The sequence below is a fragment of the Coregonus lavaretus genome (genome assembly GCF_964263955.1).
Source record: "Coregonus lavaretus genome assembly, chromosome: 5".
NCBI lineage: Eukaryota > Metazoa > Chordata > Actinopteri > Salmoniformes > Salmonidae > Coregonus > Coregonus lavaretus.
Window position 1 is genome coordinate 19,687,103 of NC_139992.1, and position 16,260 is coordinate 19,703,362.

At 47.7% G+C, this 16,260-nt stretch overlaps 2 protein-coding genes across 2 annotated transcripts in view; both read right to left on the reverse strand.

The window, feature by feature from the left end:
• Positions 1–5,395, reverse strand: part of LOC311128832 (interleukin-1 receptor type 1-like) — a gene marked incomplete at its 5' end in the record, with an annotated part of 32,762 nt that extends 27,367 nt beyond the window's left edge. Inside the window, 2 exons of the mRNA XM_084161057.1 lie at positions 3,198–3,338; positions 5,107–5,395. Coding sequence (XP_084017183.1) covers positions 3,198–3,338; positions 5,107–5,395 — 430 coding nt within the window. The remainder of the gene's footprint in view (positions 1–3,197; positions 3,339–5,106) is intronic.
• A 2,260-nt stretch (positions 5,396–7,655) lies between these two features.
• The window catches only part of LOC311129164 (interleukin-1 receptor type 1-like), a 30,021-nt gene continuing 21,416 nt past the window's right edge, over positions 7,656–16,260 (reverse strand). Inside the window, exons 6-11 of the mRNA XM_084161470.1 lie at positions 15,356–15,418; positions 15,080–15,215; positions 11,098–11,249; positions 10,788–10,931; positions 8,555–8,728; positions 7,656–8,283 (exon numbers count right to left, since the gene is read on the reverse strand). Of these exons, the coding sequence (XP_084017596.1) occupies positions 7,832–8,283; positions 8,555–8,728; positions 10,788–10,931; positions 11,098–11,249; positions 15,080–15,215; positions 15,356–15,418 (1,121 nt within the window). The 3' untranslated portion in view covers positions 7,656–7,831. The remainder of the gene's footprint in view (positions 8,284–8,554; positions 8,729–10,787; positions 10,932–11,097; positions 11,250–15,079; positions 15,216–15,355; positions 15,419–16,260) is intronic.

Sequence of the window (16,260 nt, forward strand, 5' to 3'; positions counted from 1 at the left end):
TGCCTCCTCTCTTTGTTCGGGCAGGCTTCGGTGTTCGTCGTCACCAGCCTTCTAGCCACTGCCGCTCCTCATCTCATCATTCTATTTTTTTTCTTGTTTATTACACACACCTGGTTCATATCCCCTCATCAGTACCTGTATAAGTGTTCCCTCTGCCCCCTTGTCTTTGTGTGTGATTGTTTATTGTGAGGATAGTGAAGCTCGTGGTACTCCTTGTATTTTGTATCAGATCCAGCCACCCACATCCCAGCACCCAGAGGGATCCATATATTCCGACCACGGGATTTAGACGGGACAGCTGCCAGGGACTCCTCCTACAACTGGAGCTATATTATTCTACCATCATCCCGGCCCCATCGGAGCGGGAGAAGGTGTCTGCCCTCGTCTCCTGCCTCTAGGGGAAAGCCCTGGAGTGGGCCAATGCAGTCTGGAGTGAAAGAGGAGCCGCGTTGGACAACTTCGGGGAGTTCACTCGCCTCTTTCGGTCCGTCTTCGATCACCCGCCCGAAGGTAGTGAGGCGGGCAAGTGGCTGGTCCACCTGAGGCAGGGGACAAGGACCGCGCAGGACCCCGGCTGGGCCTGGGTGGAACGAGCAGGCCCTCATTGACCACTTCTGGTGCCATCTACGAGAGGATGTCCGAAGGGAGCTAGCCTGCCGGGACACCATGTTGTCCTTTAATCAACTGGTGGACATGGCCATCCGGTTGGACAACCTGCTGGCTGCTAGAGGACGTCCTGGAAGGGGCCTGCCCGTTCCACCCCCCCAACCCGGATCACGAGCTGATGGAGCTGGGTGGAGCGGCGATCCGGGAAAGCGGAGGACGACAGCCCCAGTGTCCCTCTAGTGGAACGAGAGGACTTTCTCCTGCACGCTGTCGTGGGCTTTCTTTTGGGTCTTGAGGCGGCAGGCAGGGCACTCTCGCGTCACCCCAGGTATCGAACACCCACACTCGTTCAGAGCCCTCTGCTGCACACTCTACCCTACCCATGCACTTTCCTGATTACATTGTAGTTCCCCAGTGTAAGGCGCTGGTCGATTCAGGCGCAGCTGGGAACTTTATGGACAGGTCATTTGCACATAGTCTAGGCATTACATTGGTTCCCCTATCCATTCCACTCCCCATCAGAGCACTTGACAGTCGACCACTAGGGTCCGGGTTCGTTAGGGAAGTTACAGCACCAGTCACTATGGTTACGCACAAGACCCATAGCGAGCAAGTCACCTTTTTTATTATTGAGTCTCCTGATTTCCCTGTTGTGTTAGGTCTTCCCTGGTTAGTACTACACAACCCCACCTTTTCATGGCTGCAGAGGGTTCTCACGTGGTGGGCGTGAGAGTGTCAGGGTAGGTGTCTAGGTGTTTCCATTGGTGCAACCACGGTGGACAGTCCAGACACTACCTCCACCGTGCGCATTCCCCCCCGAATACCTCGATTTGGCGTACCCATTTTCCAAAACGCAGGCGACCAAATTACCACCTCATCGGGCGGAGGATTGCGCGGTAAACCTCCGGGTAGACGCTGTGCCTCCCAGGAGTCATGTGTATCCCCTGTCGCAGTCTGAAACGGAGGCGATGGAGACATACGTCTCCGAGTCCCTGCGTCAGGGGTTCATACGTCCCTCCACTTCGCCCGCCTCAAGTTTATTTTTTGTGAAGAAGAAAGACGGAGGTCTGCGCCCTTGCCTTGATTACCGAGCACTGAACAAGGGGACTATACTTCATAGTTATCCTCTATCCCTCATTCCATCTATGATCGAGTCAATGCATGGGGCACGTTTCTTCATAAAATTAGATCTCCGGAGTGCGTACAACCTGGTGTGTGTCCGAGAGGGGGACGAGTGGAAGACAGCATTCAGCACAACCACGGGGCATTACGAATACCTGGTGATGCCGTACGGTTTGATGAATGCTCCATTTGTCTTCCAGTCCTTTGTGAACGAGGTGTTTCAGGACATGCTTGGTCGTGGTGTAGTGGTCTACATCAATGACATTCTGGTGTATTCCGCTACGCGCAGCGAACATGTGTCCCTGGTTCGCAAAGTGCTGGCCCGACTGTTGGAACATGACCTTTATGCCAAGGCAGAACAGTGTCTGTTTTTCCGACAGCCGTCTCCTTTATCGGATACTGCATTACCACCTCAGGTGTGGAGATGGAGGGAGATCGCATTTCAGCCGGGCGTATTTGGCAGACTCCAACCACGGTTAAGGAGGTGCAGCGCTTTATTGGCTTTGCCAACTACTATCGGAGGTTTATCCGGGGCTTTGGCAAAGTCGCAGCTCCCATTACATCTCTGTTGAAGGGTGGGCCGTCCCGACTCCGCTGGTCTGCTGAGACTGACAGGGCCTTCAGTAACCTGAGGGTTCTGTTCACCTCAGCCCCGGTACTGGCCCATCCCGAACCATCACTAACGTTGGTAGTGGAGGTGGATGCGTCCGAGGTTGGGATAGGCGCTGTCCTATCTCAACGCTCGGGCACACCACCCAAGCTCCGCCCCTATGCCTTCTTCTCCAAGAAGCTCAGCCCGGCGGAGCAGAACTACGACGTTGGTGATCGGGAGCTGTTCGCTGTTGTCCGAGCCCTGAACGTGTGGAGGCACTGGCTCAAGGGGAGCGAAACATCCCTTTCCTCGTCTGGACGGACCACCATAACCTGGAGTACATCTGGGCAGCGAGGAGGCTGAATCCTCGCCAGGCCAGGTGGGCCCTATTCTTCACCCGGTTTGATTTGACTCTATCATACATTCCGGGTACGAAGAACGTGAAGGCAGACGCACTGTCACGGCTGTACGACACAGAGGAGAGGCCCATAGACAACACCCCCATACTCCCGGCCTCCTGTATTGTGGCGCCGGTAGTATAGGTGATGGACGCGGACATAGAGCGGGCATTACACACAGAGCCATCTCCACCTCAGTGTCCAGCTGGGTTGCAGTACGTGCCTTCTCTTGTCCGTGACCGTCTGATCTATTGGGCACACACTACCCCCTCCTCTGGTCACCCAGGTATCGGTCATACAGTGCGCTGTCTGAACGGAAAGTACTGGTAGCCTACCTTGGCTAAGGACGTGATGGTGTATGTCTCCTCCTGCTCAGTGTGCGCCCAGAGTAAGGCACCTAGGCACCTCCCAGCAGGTAAGTTACAGCCCTTACCAGTTCCACAACGGCCATGGTTACACTTGTGTATTGACTTCCTTACTGATCTTCCCCTCTGTTAAGTTAACAACACCATCCTGGTCGTTGTGGACCACTTTTCCAAAGCCTGCCACCTCCATCTGCTGCCCGGTCTCCCCACGGCCCTGCAGACTGCGGAGGCACTGTTTACACACGTCTATCGGCACTATGGGGTTTCCAGAGGATATGAGGATACATCCAGGGTCTGGAAGGCGTTCATGGAACGTCTGGGGGTCTCAGTCAGCCTGACTTCCGGTTTTCACCCCGAGTCTAATGGGCAGGTGGAACGGGTGAACCAGGATGTGGGTAGGTCCTACTGCCTGGAGCGGCCAGGGGAATGGTCGGTGTTCTTGCCATGGGCCAAATATGCCCAGAACTCTCTCCGCCACTCCTCCACTAACCTAATGCCATTTCAATGTGTTTTAGGTTATCAGCCGGTTCTGGCACCGTGGCATCAGAGCCAGACCGAGGCTCCTGTGGTGGATGACTGGTTTCAGCGCGCGGAGGAGACGTGGAACGCTGCTCATGTCCACCTCCAACGCTCCATGCGTTGCCAGAAGGCCAACGCTGACCGCCACCGCAGTGAGGTCCCGGTCTTTGTACCGGATGATTTGGTATGGCTCTCGACCCGGAATCTACCCCTCCGCCTACCCTGCCAGAAGCTGAGCCCACGGATTGTGGGGCCGTTCAAAGTCTTGAGGAGAATAAACGAGGTTACTTGTATGTCATTACTCCCTCCAGATTACCGTATTAAAATCCATGTGTCTGAGGTGCGGGAGGTCCCTCCGCCCCCTCTGGACAGCGAGGGGGTCCCGGCGTACTCCGTCCGTTCCATACTGGAATCGAGGCGTCGGGTGGGGGGCCTTCAGTACCTTGTGGATTGGGAGGGGTACGGTCCGGAGGCGCGGTGATGGGTCCCGGTGAGAGATATCCTCGATCCCTCCCTGTTGCAGGATTTCCACCGTCGCCATCCGGCTCGCCCTGCTCCGCGTCTTCCTGGTCGTCCCCGAGGCCGGTGTCGACGCGCTGCTGGAGTTGCGCGTCAAGGGGGGGGTACTGTCACGACTTCCTCCGAGGCTGCCTCCTCTCCTTATTTGGGCAGGCTTCGGCGTTCGTCGTCACCGGCCTTCTAGCCACTGCCACTCCTCATCTCATCATTCCATTTGTTTTGTCTTGTTTATTACACAAAACTGGTTCATATCCCCTCATCAGTACCTGTACAAGTATTCCCTCTGCCCACTTGTCTTTGTGTGTGATTGTTTATTGTGAGGATAGTGAAGCTCGGTGGAGCTCCTTGTATTTTGTATCGCCAGGTTATTTTCCCCATGTGCCTTGTTGGTTCCAGTGCACCTGTTTTGCGCACAGGACAGTTTTGACGCTTTACTGTGTAACTCTGTATTCCGGAATAAATCCTGTTATTGTGTGATTTACCCTCCTGCGCCTGACTCCTTCAAATCACCCATCACATCCAGATTGTAAGGCAACAAAATAGGAAAAATGCCAAGGAGGGTGAATACTTTCGCAAGCCACTGTAGATAAATGGGGAGTAATCAAGGTAGTGATGAAGTCCAGGTGTGATGAAGTCCCCCCTGACGCGCGGTTCCAGCCACAGGGGGACGGCGGCCAGGGGGACGGCCCCGAGGGCGAGGAGCGGGCCGGTCCGGACAGCGAAGAAGGAAATATCTGATGATGTTGGGATCTAGAATGTCGTCCACCGGGACCCAACACCGCTCCTCTGGACTGTACCCCTCCCAGTCCACCAGGTACTGGAGCCGACCCCCACGACGTCGGGAGCCCAGGAGGGATTTGACGGCATAGGCGGGGCACCCCTCGAGGAATCGGGCCCACTCCCCCTGTCGGTCCTTTCGACGTATCGGTGGTGGGGGCTCCCATCTGATGGGCTAAATAGAGGGAGCACTGGAGTAGGAAGCCACGGCATTTAGATGGAGTCCCATCATATTTGTCCGGGAGGGACAATCGGACATCGTTGACCTGGGAGGACTGCTGGATGGGCTGGGGTGCTAGCTCGCTGGGTCGACTCGTGGTAGAGAATCCTCCGCTAGTTGGAGGTGACGCCCCTTGGGTAATGTCGAGGTGTTGAAGAACGCGGAGGACCTCATCTATAGTCGTCCCCAGTTGCGTCAGCTGGTCGTGGTGTTTGCAAAGTAGGCGTCCCTGTTCACCTACCATCTGGGAGATGTCTTGATTACCTGCTGCTTCCATTTGTAGAGGCAGTATTCCGTAACAGAGACGCAGGGAGTCAGGAAACAGGTGCAGTAAGTGAGTTTAATGATAACGTACATGGAGAGATACAAAACAAATTTACTTGGTTAATATGATCAGTTATCATTTGATGAATTCCAAACACAACATGTTGAGACGTATTCTTTTAAATAGAAGCAATTCCAGATGAGTTATAGCCGTTGCGGTAATGACGCAGAATATTCTCTTATCTTGACATATTCAAAGTTACTTTTCTTGAAGGTGGTGATAAATCCAGCCTGGTCACCCGTCATACAATTCAGTATTTGACGTCCCTCCATGTCTGAGGACATCAGGAGATGACGTGGAAACCGGCCACTAGGGGCAACAGTGAGCGCTGTTACCTTCAAGAGTCGGCTGGAGTGGTGTAAAGCTCACCTCCATTAGACTCTGAAGCAGTGGAATTGTGTTCTCTGGAGTGATGTGTCACGCTTCACCATCTGGCAGTCCGACAGACGAATGCTACCTGCCCCAATGCATAGTGTCCAACTGTAAATTTTGGTGGAGGAGGAATAATATTCTGGGGCTGTTTTTCATGATTCGGGCTAGGCCCCTTACTTACTTACTTACTTACTTACTTTATTGTCCCCATGGGGAAATTTTGTTGCAGTGTCATGTACACATTTAAAGTGGCGTTAAATACAAAACAAGATTGACAATACAACTTTCAATAACAGTCACGCACCAATGAAAATAAGAAATAAAACATTTAAAACATTTAAAACAAAGACTAGCCTGCTGGCCTTACGGGGTCAATGGGAACATTTGCCCGAGCTATTTAAGAGGGATATCACACCTAGCACAAATGATTGTCTCGTTCTATTTTTCCTACTGAGGGGTGCCCTATACCTACGCCCAGAGGGGAGTAATTCAAAGTCCAGGTACAGGGGGTGACTTGGGTCTAAAATGATTTTGTGAGCCTTACGGAGGGCCCTGACCTTAAAGATCTCATCCAGGCCTGTCTGTTTGACTCCATGTACCTTACTTGCTGTGGTAATAATCCTTCTCAGCATGTTTCTCTGACTGACAGTGGCATTGCCAAACCAACAAACAATACAAAAAGTTAAAATACTCTCAATAAAGGATTTGTAAAACAGAGTCAATATAGTACAGTCTATATTAAAAGAACCCAACTTTTTTAGAAAGTACAGTCTCTGTTGGCTCTTTTTGTAGATCTGGTCTGTACATTTACTCCACTGAAGCTTACTGTCCAAAAAGACACCCAGATATTTATATTCCTCTACAATTTCTATATTCTGGCCTCTGATAGATGTTGCAGAGGTAGGTGTTGTACGCTACCTGAAGTCTATGCACATCTCTTTGGTCTTGTTAGTATTGAGGACCAAGTGTGATTCCTCACACCACTCTACAAAGTCATCTAGGACCGGGCCATGATGTTCCTCGTCATCATGCAACAGGCTGATCAAGGCAGTGTCATCAGCGAACTTAACGAGGTGTCTGTCAGTATGGGAACTAGTACAACTATTAGTGTACAAGATGTACAGAAGTGGGGACAAAACACATCCCTGAGGAGAGCCTGTGTTGGTATTGCGTATATCCGACACATGGGGACCTATTTTGACTCGCTGTGAGCGTTGGCTCAGGAAGTCCAACAGCCACAAAACCAGCCCCCCATCTAAGGAAAAGTCCCGAATGAGTCTCTGTGCCAGAATGTAAGGCTGGTTAGTTCCAGTGAAGAGAAATCTTAACGCTAAAGCATACATTGACATTCTAGATGATTCTGTGCTTCCAACTTTGTGGCAACTGAAGACAGTGTGTTGTGGTAGCCAGGTGGACCTCATGACATACAGTACATTCGTAAAGTATTCAGATCACTTGACTTTTTCCACATTTCGTTACATTACAGCCTTATTCTAAAATAGATTAAAATGTATTTTTAGAAAACAATAGAAAACATGAAAACATAGACAGTATAAAAAACATTAGCTGTAAGCAAAACATCATTCACATTAAACACCTTGCGTTTCTATAAAACACAAAGGGCATATTATACTTGCCGTTGCAATAAGAAATAGATTTCACACGAAGTTATAGAAAATAAGTATTAACAGGTGTGATGATGATGACCCTTAGGATTCCTACCACATCCTGTATTAGGAGGAAACTCACACAAAAAAATAATTGTCTGTAAGACAATAATATTCAATCATCCTATTGGCAAGGTAATCATTCAGAATCCTTTAAGAGTGACCAGCTGTTCCACACCGGTATCAGTCACACATAAATAACTGGATTCAATAATTTTTCATGAAAATGTGTTGAGAGAGTCAGGTACCAGAAGTCCTTTCATTCAACAGATTTCCTCGTTATGTCTAACACTGTCCTCTCCAAAGCCCATCCATCCCATCACAACTTCATCAGGCTGTTCTTCTCTGGTCACCTCGTCCTCGTGCCCCTCACTGGCATATAATACCTCAGTTCCTTCCAGAAGCGTGAGGACAAGGAAAGAGAGGGTGAGGAGAGAGGGGACGAAGCCAGCTCCCCTCTCTTCTCCTCCACCTCCTCCTCTTCTCCCCACCTCCCACACCTCAACCCTCTGCTACTCTTCCACCAGCAGACGGCGCCCTGGCGCTCCCGGAGGTGGCGCACCGACTCGGGGAAGAGGGTCAGCTGTGTGGGGGAGACCTCCTCCAGCTCCACAAGGACCACCTTAAGGGAGCCCTCCAACAGGGCACGGTGCATGGCCGTCTGCCTCTCGAAGCTCTGCCAGGCCTCCAGGACACCACTGCTGCTGTCACTGTGGCTTCCACTGCAGAACGTAGAGCCAGAGTAGACCAGGAGGAGACGCCGGCTTGCCAGCATGCTCTCCTCCACTGCATCTACTATGGCTAGAGAGGGAGGAGGGAGGAGAAGAGGGGGAAAGGGAGGAGAGAGGAGGGAGGAGAAGAGGGGGAAAGGGAGGAGGGAGGAGAAGAGGGGGTCAGGGAGCAGGGAAAATTGTTATTAAAACATTGTTCTACCATTTAAATGGTTTCTGAAGGTCTTTATGATTTCAGAAAGGTTTCACATATTTCATCATCATGCTACTTATGTACTAATGCCAAGGCTAACTTAGTCTTCTGGAACCTGGAGCCTCAGGGTCGAGCTGAGATGTCATACCTTCCCCTGGTAGGCTGTCCCGGCCCAGTATGAACAGCCTGTAGCCACACCTCCCCTCCAGAACCTGGGGCAACATGTGGAGGGCAAACATCTCTGCCTCCCCACAGGCTCCGCCCCCATCCCCAAACAGACGGGGGTATGCCACGTACGCATCATACAACTTCCCATCAGAGTCTGCCACATGCAGGATAGGGACAGGTAAAACAAAATAGATGTGTTAGTGCTGGGCTAGAGCAAAAGCCTCCACAAACCTGCCTAACAGAGGAGGCTTGGTTATTTATGACACCATAGTTGCTTGTGTTTTATGGTTACATGGCCTATTTAGTGCCTTGTATCAAACTTCCTCTCTGTTTCCTCTGAGTCATGGAAAATGCTGTGCTTGCATAGCTGTGGGATGTGCTACAATACATTGCTACACTTGCTACTGATTTTACTTGTGGTCAGGTGGGGAGTGGGAAACAAGTGTTGGATTCTAGCTTGGAATATACTTATTCATGTTACCATATTAGAACCGGGTGTATGGAAAGTTACTGAGTGAGAAAGGGGAGTGCAGAGCTTACATTCTGTTGGAAAATGTTATTCTTAAATCTCATGTACCCTATGGAGAGAGGCAAAGGGCAACAGTCTGGTTTCAGTCACTGCTAAGGTAGGACAGCCGTGGAGTAGGGAGGAGTGAGGAATTCGGCCCGAGGTCAGGTCAGATGAAGTGAGGAGGAACAGTCAGTCCTGTCACACACATACAGTTGAAGTCGGAAGTTTACATACCCCTTAGCCAAATACATTTAAACTCAGTTTTTCACAATTCCTGACATTTAATCCTAGTAAAAATTCCCTGTCTTAGGTCAGTTAGGATCACCACTTTATTTTAAGAATGTGAAATGTCAGAATAATAGTAAAGAGAATGATTTATTCAGCTTTTATTTATTTCATCACATTCCCAGTGGGTCAGAAGTTTACATACACTCAATTAGTATTTGGTAGCATTGCCTTTAAATTGTTTAACTTGGGTCAAACGTTTCGGGTAGCCTTCCACAAGCTTCCCACAATAAGTTGGATGACTTTTGGTCCATTCCTCCTGACAGAGCTGGTGTAAGAGGCCTCCTTGCTCGCACACGCTTTTTCAGTTCTGCCCATAATGTTCTATAGGATTGAGGTCAGGGCTTTGTGGTGGCCACTCCAATACCTTGACGTTGTTGTCCTTAAGCCATTTTGCCACAACTTTGGAAGTATGCTTGGGGTCATTGTCCATTTGGAAGACCCATTTGCGACCAAGCTTAAACTTCCTGACTGATGTCTTAAGATGTTGCTTCAATACATCCACATAATTTTCCTTCCTCATGATGCTATCTACTTTGTGAAGTGCACCAGTCCCTCCTGCAGCAAAGCACCCTCACAGCATGATGCTGCCACCCCCGTGCTTCACAGTTGGGATGGTGTTCTTCAGCTTGCAAGCCAACTTTAAAGGCACAGTCAACTTAGTGTATGTAGACTTCTGACCCACTGGAATTGCTGTGAATTATATGTGAAATAATCTGTCTGTAAACAATTGTTGGAAAAATTACTTGTGTCATGCACAAAGTAGATGTCCTAACCGACTTGCCAAAACTATAGTTTGTTAAAAAGAAATTTGTGGAGTGGTTGAAAAACAAGTTTTAATGACTGTATGTAAACTTCCAACTTCAACTGTATATTTCCATGCCCATGAAGGTTCTAGCAGGAGGCTACACCAATGAGAGGAACCAAATACGTTCCTGACTAGCAACAGAGATGTATTGGCTGTCTAAATATGCAAGGGGTTGACTCCGCCTAGTAGGAAGGTATAAATATATGTGATTGTGTAAACATCTTTGTCTTTGCAGCTGTATGACCCAGTGGGTGAATAAACTTTGTTTGAGCTTTTTCTAGTTGTCCGTTTGAGTTTTTACTCAGTTTGTTCAGAACCTAACACAAGCAATGCAACATGCGTGTGTGTGTGGGTTTAAGTGTGGGCCTGGGGGTTTGTGGGGAGACATGCTGTATGTGCATTTCTGTCTGTATCTGGTGTAGGAATGTATATTTATGTTAGTGCGAGTTTCCATTTCATGAAAGCACAGTATGCAATGAGTCTGCAGATAGTGTGTGTGTGCATGAGTGTGTGCATGTCTGCGTGTGCGCGCTCAGGCATGTTTCTATTAATGTTTCCATGAGTGTGCTTGCGCAGTATATGTGCGGTAAAGTGTCTCTCATTGCGTACCTGTGTTTGTGTAGAGAAGCGGGAACATCCTCCTGAGCGACAGCACGATGTCGATCTTGAAGCGATGGTAAATAACAACACTAACAGTAAACACCAATACCAGACTGGTCAGTAGTACCCCAATACGGAGCAGATAGTTTGGATCTGTGCAGAAAAAGAGAGAAGATAGCATTTATAACAGTTTTTTCAAAAGTGGTGAGCTTGCAGTTGTTATAATACACTATCAAAACAAGGGTAAAGGGACAGGATAATATGTGTGTGATCTCTTTTGAAACACCTTTATGTTATCCTCCAGACAGTATTGTCTAACCTGTAGGCTGTAGTATGAAGGAGGCTAAAGAATTGCCTCTGTCACTGGAAACCCAACACGTGTAGTTGATGTAAAAGTCTTCCTCTTCCACCATCAAGAAATTCAAATGACGCTCCAACCATACACCCTTCTCCTCTTCTTCTCTCCACTCCCTGGTTTGGGGGGGAGGGAGGGGGGGGGGGGGTGGAGACAGACAAGTTCCCCCTTGTGAACGCACAATCAAACCATCATGGCAACAGTTAACATAACATACACTGTTATTGGCGCCTGAGGGGATGGGTGCCGTTTTACAGGCTCCTAACCAACTGTGCTATTTTGTGTGGTTTTTTGCATTGTTTGTAACCTTTTTTGTACATAATGTTGCTGCTACCGTCTCTTATGACCGAAAATAGTTTCTGGATATCAGAACAGTGATTATTCACCTCGAACTGCACAAATATTTTTTTATTTAATGAGTCTTACAGAAGGGATATACTGTTTCTCCGAGACCAGGCCCAAATCCCGTCATTCGTGTGAAGAAAAGACAGAGGTACAGGGGGCGGAGATCGGGTGCCTTGTGAGAATTTTTCGGCGAGTGGGGAACCCGCCTCTACCATCCGTTCTATTGGCCAACATGCAATCACTGGAGAATAAACTGGATGAGCTCCGTTCTAGACTATCCTACCAACGGGACATTAAAAACTGTAATATCTTATGTTTCACCAAGTCGTGGCTAAACGACGACACGGATAATATACAGTTGGCTGGATTTCCGTGCATCGGCAGGACAGAAGCGGCGCTCATAGTGGCCAGGAACTTTAATGCAGGCAAACTTAAATCCATTTTACCTCATTTCTACCAGCATATCACATCTGCAACCAGAGGGAAAAAAACCCTAGACCACTTTTACTCCACACACAGTGACGCATACAAAGCTCTCCTTCGCCCTCCATTTGGCAAATCTGACCATAATTCTATCCTGCTGATTCCTGCTTTCAAGCAAAAACTAAAGCAGGAAGTACCAGTGACTCGCTCAATATCAGAAGACGCGGATGCTACGCTACAGGACTGTTTTGCTAGCACAGACTGGAAGAAATCCCGCTATGCCATCAGACTAACCATCAAACAGGCAAAGCGTCAATACAGGACTAGGATTGAATCCTACTACACCGGCTCTGATACTCGTCAGATGTGGCAGGGCTTGCAAACTATTACGGATTACAAAGGGAAACCCAGCAGCGAGCTGCCCAGTGACGCGAGCCTATTAGATGGGCTAAATGCCTTTTATGCTCGCTTCGGGGCAAGCAACACTGAAGCATGCATGAGAGCACCAGCTGTTCCAGACGACTGTGTGATCACGCTCTCCGTAGCCTTTAAACAGGTCAACATTCACAAGGCCGCGGGGCCAGACGGATTACCAGGACGTGTACTCAGATCCTGCATGGACAAACTGGCAAGTGTCTTCACTGACATTTTCAAACTTTCCCTGAGCAAGTCTGTAACACCTACATGTTTCAAGCAGACCACCATAGTCCCTGTGCCCAGAAAAGCGAAGGTAACCTGCCTAAATGACTACCGTCCCGTAGCACGTCGGTAGCCATGAAGTTCTTTGAAAGGCTAGTCATGGCTCACATCAACACCATCATCCCGGAAACCCTAGACCCACTCCAATTTTCATACCGCCCCCATGGATCAACAGATGATGCAATCTCAATCGCACTCCACACTGCCCTTTCCCACCTGGACAAAAGGAACACCTATGTGAGAATGCTGTTCATTGACTACAGTTCAGCGTTCAACACCATAGTGCCTACAAAGTTCATCACTAAGCTAAGGACCCTGGGACTAAACACCTCCCTCTGCAACTGGATCTTGGACTTCCTGACGGGCCGCCCCCAGGTGGTAAGGGTAGGCAACAACACATCTGCCAAGCTGATCCTCAACACTGGGGCCCCTCAGGGGTGCATGCTTAGTCCCCTCCTGTACTCCCTGTTCACCCATGACTGCGTGGCCAAGCACGACTCCAACACCATCATTAAGTTTGCTGACGACACAACAGTGGTAGGCCTGATCACCGACAACGATGAGACAGCCTAAAGGGAGGAGGTCAGAGACCTGGCAGTGTGGTGCCAGGACAACAACCTCTCCCTCAACGTGATCAAGACAAAGGAGCTATCGTGGACTACAGGAAAAGGAGGGCCAAACACGCTCCTATTCACATCGACAGGGCTGTAGTGGAGCTGGTCGAGAGTTTCAAGTTCCTTTGTGTCAACATTAATCAAATGGCCACCTGGACTATCTACATTGACACCCCGCCCTCCCTTTGTTTTTACACTGCTGCTACTCACTGTTTATTATTTTACATTTTTAGTCATTTAGCAGACGCTCTTATCCAGAGCGACTTACAGGAGCAATTAGGGTTAAGTGCCTTGCTCAAGGGCACATCGACAGATTTTTCACCTAGTCGGCTCGGGGATTAGAACCAGCGACTTTTCGGTTACTGGCACAACGGTCTTACCCACTAAGCTACCTGCCACCCTGCATATTATCTATGCATAGTCACTTTACCCCTACCTACATGTACAAATTACTTCGACTAACCTGTACCCCCGCTGATTGACCTGGTACCGGTACACCCTGTATTTAGCCTCGTTATTGTTATTTTATTGTTACTTTTTATTTGATTTTTTACTTTATTTTATTTAGTAAATATTTTCTTAACTCTATTTCTTGAACTGCATTGTTGGTTAAGGGCTTGTAAGTAAGCGTCGAATACCTGTTGTATTCGACGCATGTGACAAATAAAATGTGATTTGATTTGTGATTGATTTTGTGAAGTTCCAAAGTTTCAAAGCAAGCACTATGTATTAAGGTATATGGAGCCTATCTTAATCTCAGTGGTATACCTGATACGATACCAACAGTTTAGATACTATACAGTAGAACATCCATCTGGATGACACAGAATAGAGGCATATACAGTGCCGTGAAAAAGTATTTTCTCCTTTCTGATTTTCTCTATTTTTGCATATTTTTTATACTGAATGTTATCAGATCTTCAACCAAAACCTAATATTAGATAAAGGAACCTGAGTGTACAAATAACAAACCCAAAAATTATACTTATTTTATTTATTTAATTAACAAAGTTATGCAAGTGTGAAAAAGTAACCGCCCCCTTACACTCAATAACTGGTTGTGCCACCTTTAGCTGCAATGACTGCAACCAAATGCTTCCTGTAGTTGTTGATCAGTCTCTCACATCACTGTGGAGGAATTTGGCCCACTCTTGCATGCAACATTTTTGGGTTTTCAAGCATGAACTGCTAGTTTCAAGTCCTACCACAACATCTCAATTGGAATTAGGTCTGGACTTTGACTAGTAAATTACAAAACTTCAAATGTGTTGCTTTTTAACCATTTTCAAGTAAACTTGAATATGTGTTTTGGATCATTGTCTTGCTACATGACCCAGCTGTGCTTCAGCTTCGGCTCACAGACAGATGGCCTTACATTCTCCTGTAGAACGTAATGGGACCCATGTCGTCCAAAAAGTTATACTTTTGACTCATCTGTCCATAGAACATTCTTCAAATAGTCTTGATGATTCAGGTACTTTTTGGCAAACTTGAGTCAACTTTTTGGATGAGATGGGTCCCATTATGTCTGGCGAAAAGCTAACACTGCATTACACAGTAAGAACTTCATACTGTAAGTCAAGCATGGTGGTGGTATTGTGATGGTTTGGGGATGCTTTGCTGCCTCAGGACCTGGACGACTTGCCTTAATAGAAGGAACCATGAATTCTGCTCTGTATCAGAGAATTCTACAGGAGAATGTCATGCCATCCGTCTGTGAGCTGAAGCTGAAGCGCAGCTGGGTCATGCAGCAAGACAATGATCCAAAACACACAATCAAGTCTACATGAAAATGGTTAAAAAGCAACACATTTGTAGAATTCTTACAGTGTGTATTGCGATACTGTTGTGTTGTCTCAACCTACCTTTGTGATTCCTGAAAGATGCGTTCAGAGACAATTTCGGAAATGGAGTTTTTGCTAGCTTTCCAATTCAAATCCGTGCAACTTTTATTCCCCACACTCGGCACAAACACCCGACACATCTTACTGAAGGAAGAACCTAGGGGGCAAACATTGAATTCTTTATTTGGATCATGAATGAAAATAAATAATAAACTCACGCACGCACGCGCACACACACACACACACACACACACACACACACACACACACACACACATTCTCTAGTGGTTTACTCACCCAGATCTGCTTTGATGATCTCATTGGCAGGTTCAACCACTTTGGGCTCCAGGCAATACTGCACTGAAATTATGACAATGATTCATAAACATCATAGAAAGACACAGAAATATTCAGTCACCTGACCCTATAGAAAACAACACTTTCTAAGCTCTCAAAGAGCAAAGTTTCAAAGCAGCCTCTATGAACTCATAACCTCTGATTCAGGGTCATATACAGTGCCTTCAGAAAGTATTCACACTCCTTGACTTTTTCCACGTTTTGTTGTGTTACAACTTGAATTTGAAATTGATGCAATTTAGATTTTTGTATCAATGGCCTACACACAATACCCCATAATGTCAAAGTGGAATGTTTTTAGAAATGTTTACAAATTCATTAAAAATGATGAAATGTCTTGAGTCAAGAAGTATTCAATGACTTAGTTATGGCAGGCCTAAATAAGTTCAGGAGTAAAATGTTGCTTAACAAGTCACATTATAAGTTGCATGGACTCACTCTGTGTCACGCCCTGGCTCTAGGGACTCTTTTATGTTGAGCCAGGGAGTGTAGAGTCTATGTTTTGTGTTCATTGTTTCAGTATCTAGTTCATGTGTTTCTGTGTTGGCTGGGGTGGTTCTCAATCAGAGACAACGGGAATCAGCTGTTGCTTGTTGTCTCTTATTGGGAACCATACATAGGCAGCCGTTTGGCAGTTGTGTTTTGTGGGATCTTGTTCCGTGTTGGTTTGTGTTTGTTACCAAGGACTTCACGTATCGTTTTGTTGTTCTTGTTCGTGTGGTGAATATAAATAAAGTATGTTCGCATTCCACGCTGCGCCTTGGTCCGCTCCTTTTGACGATCGTGACAGAAGATCTCACCATAACAGGACCAAGCAGCGTGTCCAGGAGCAGACAGCCTGGACT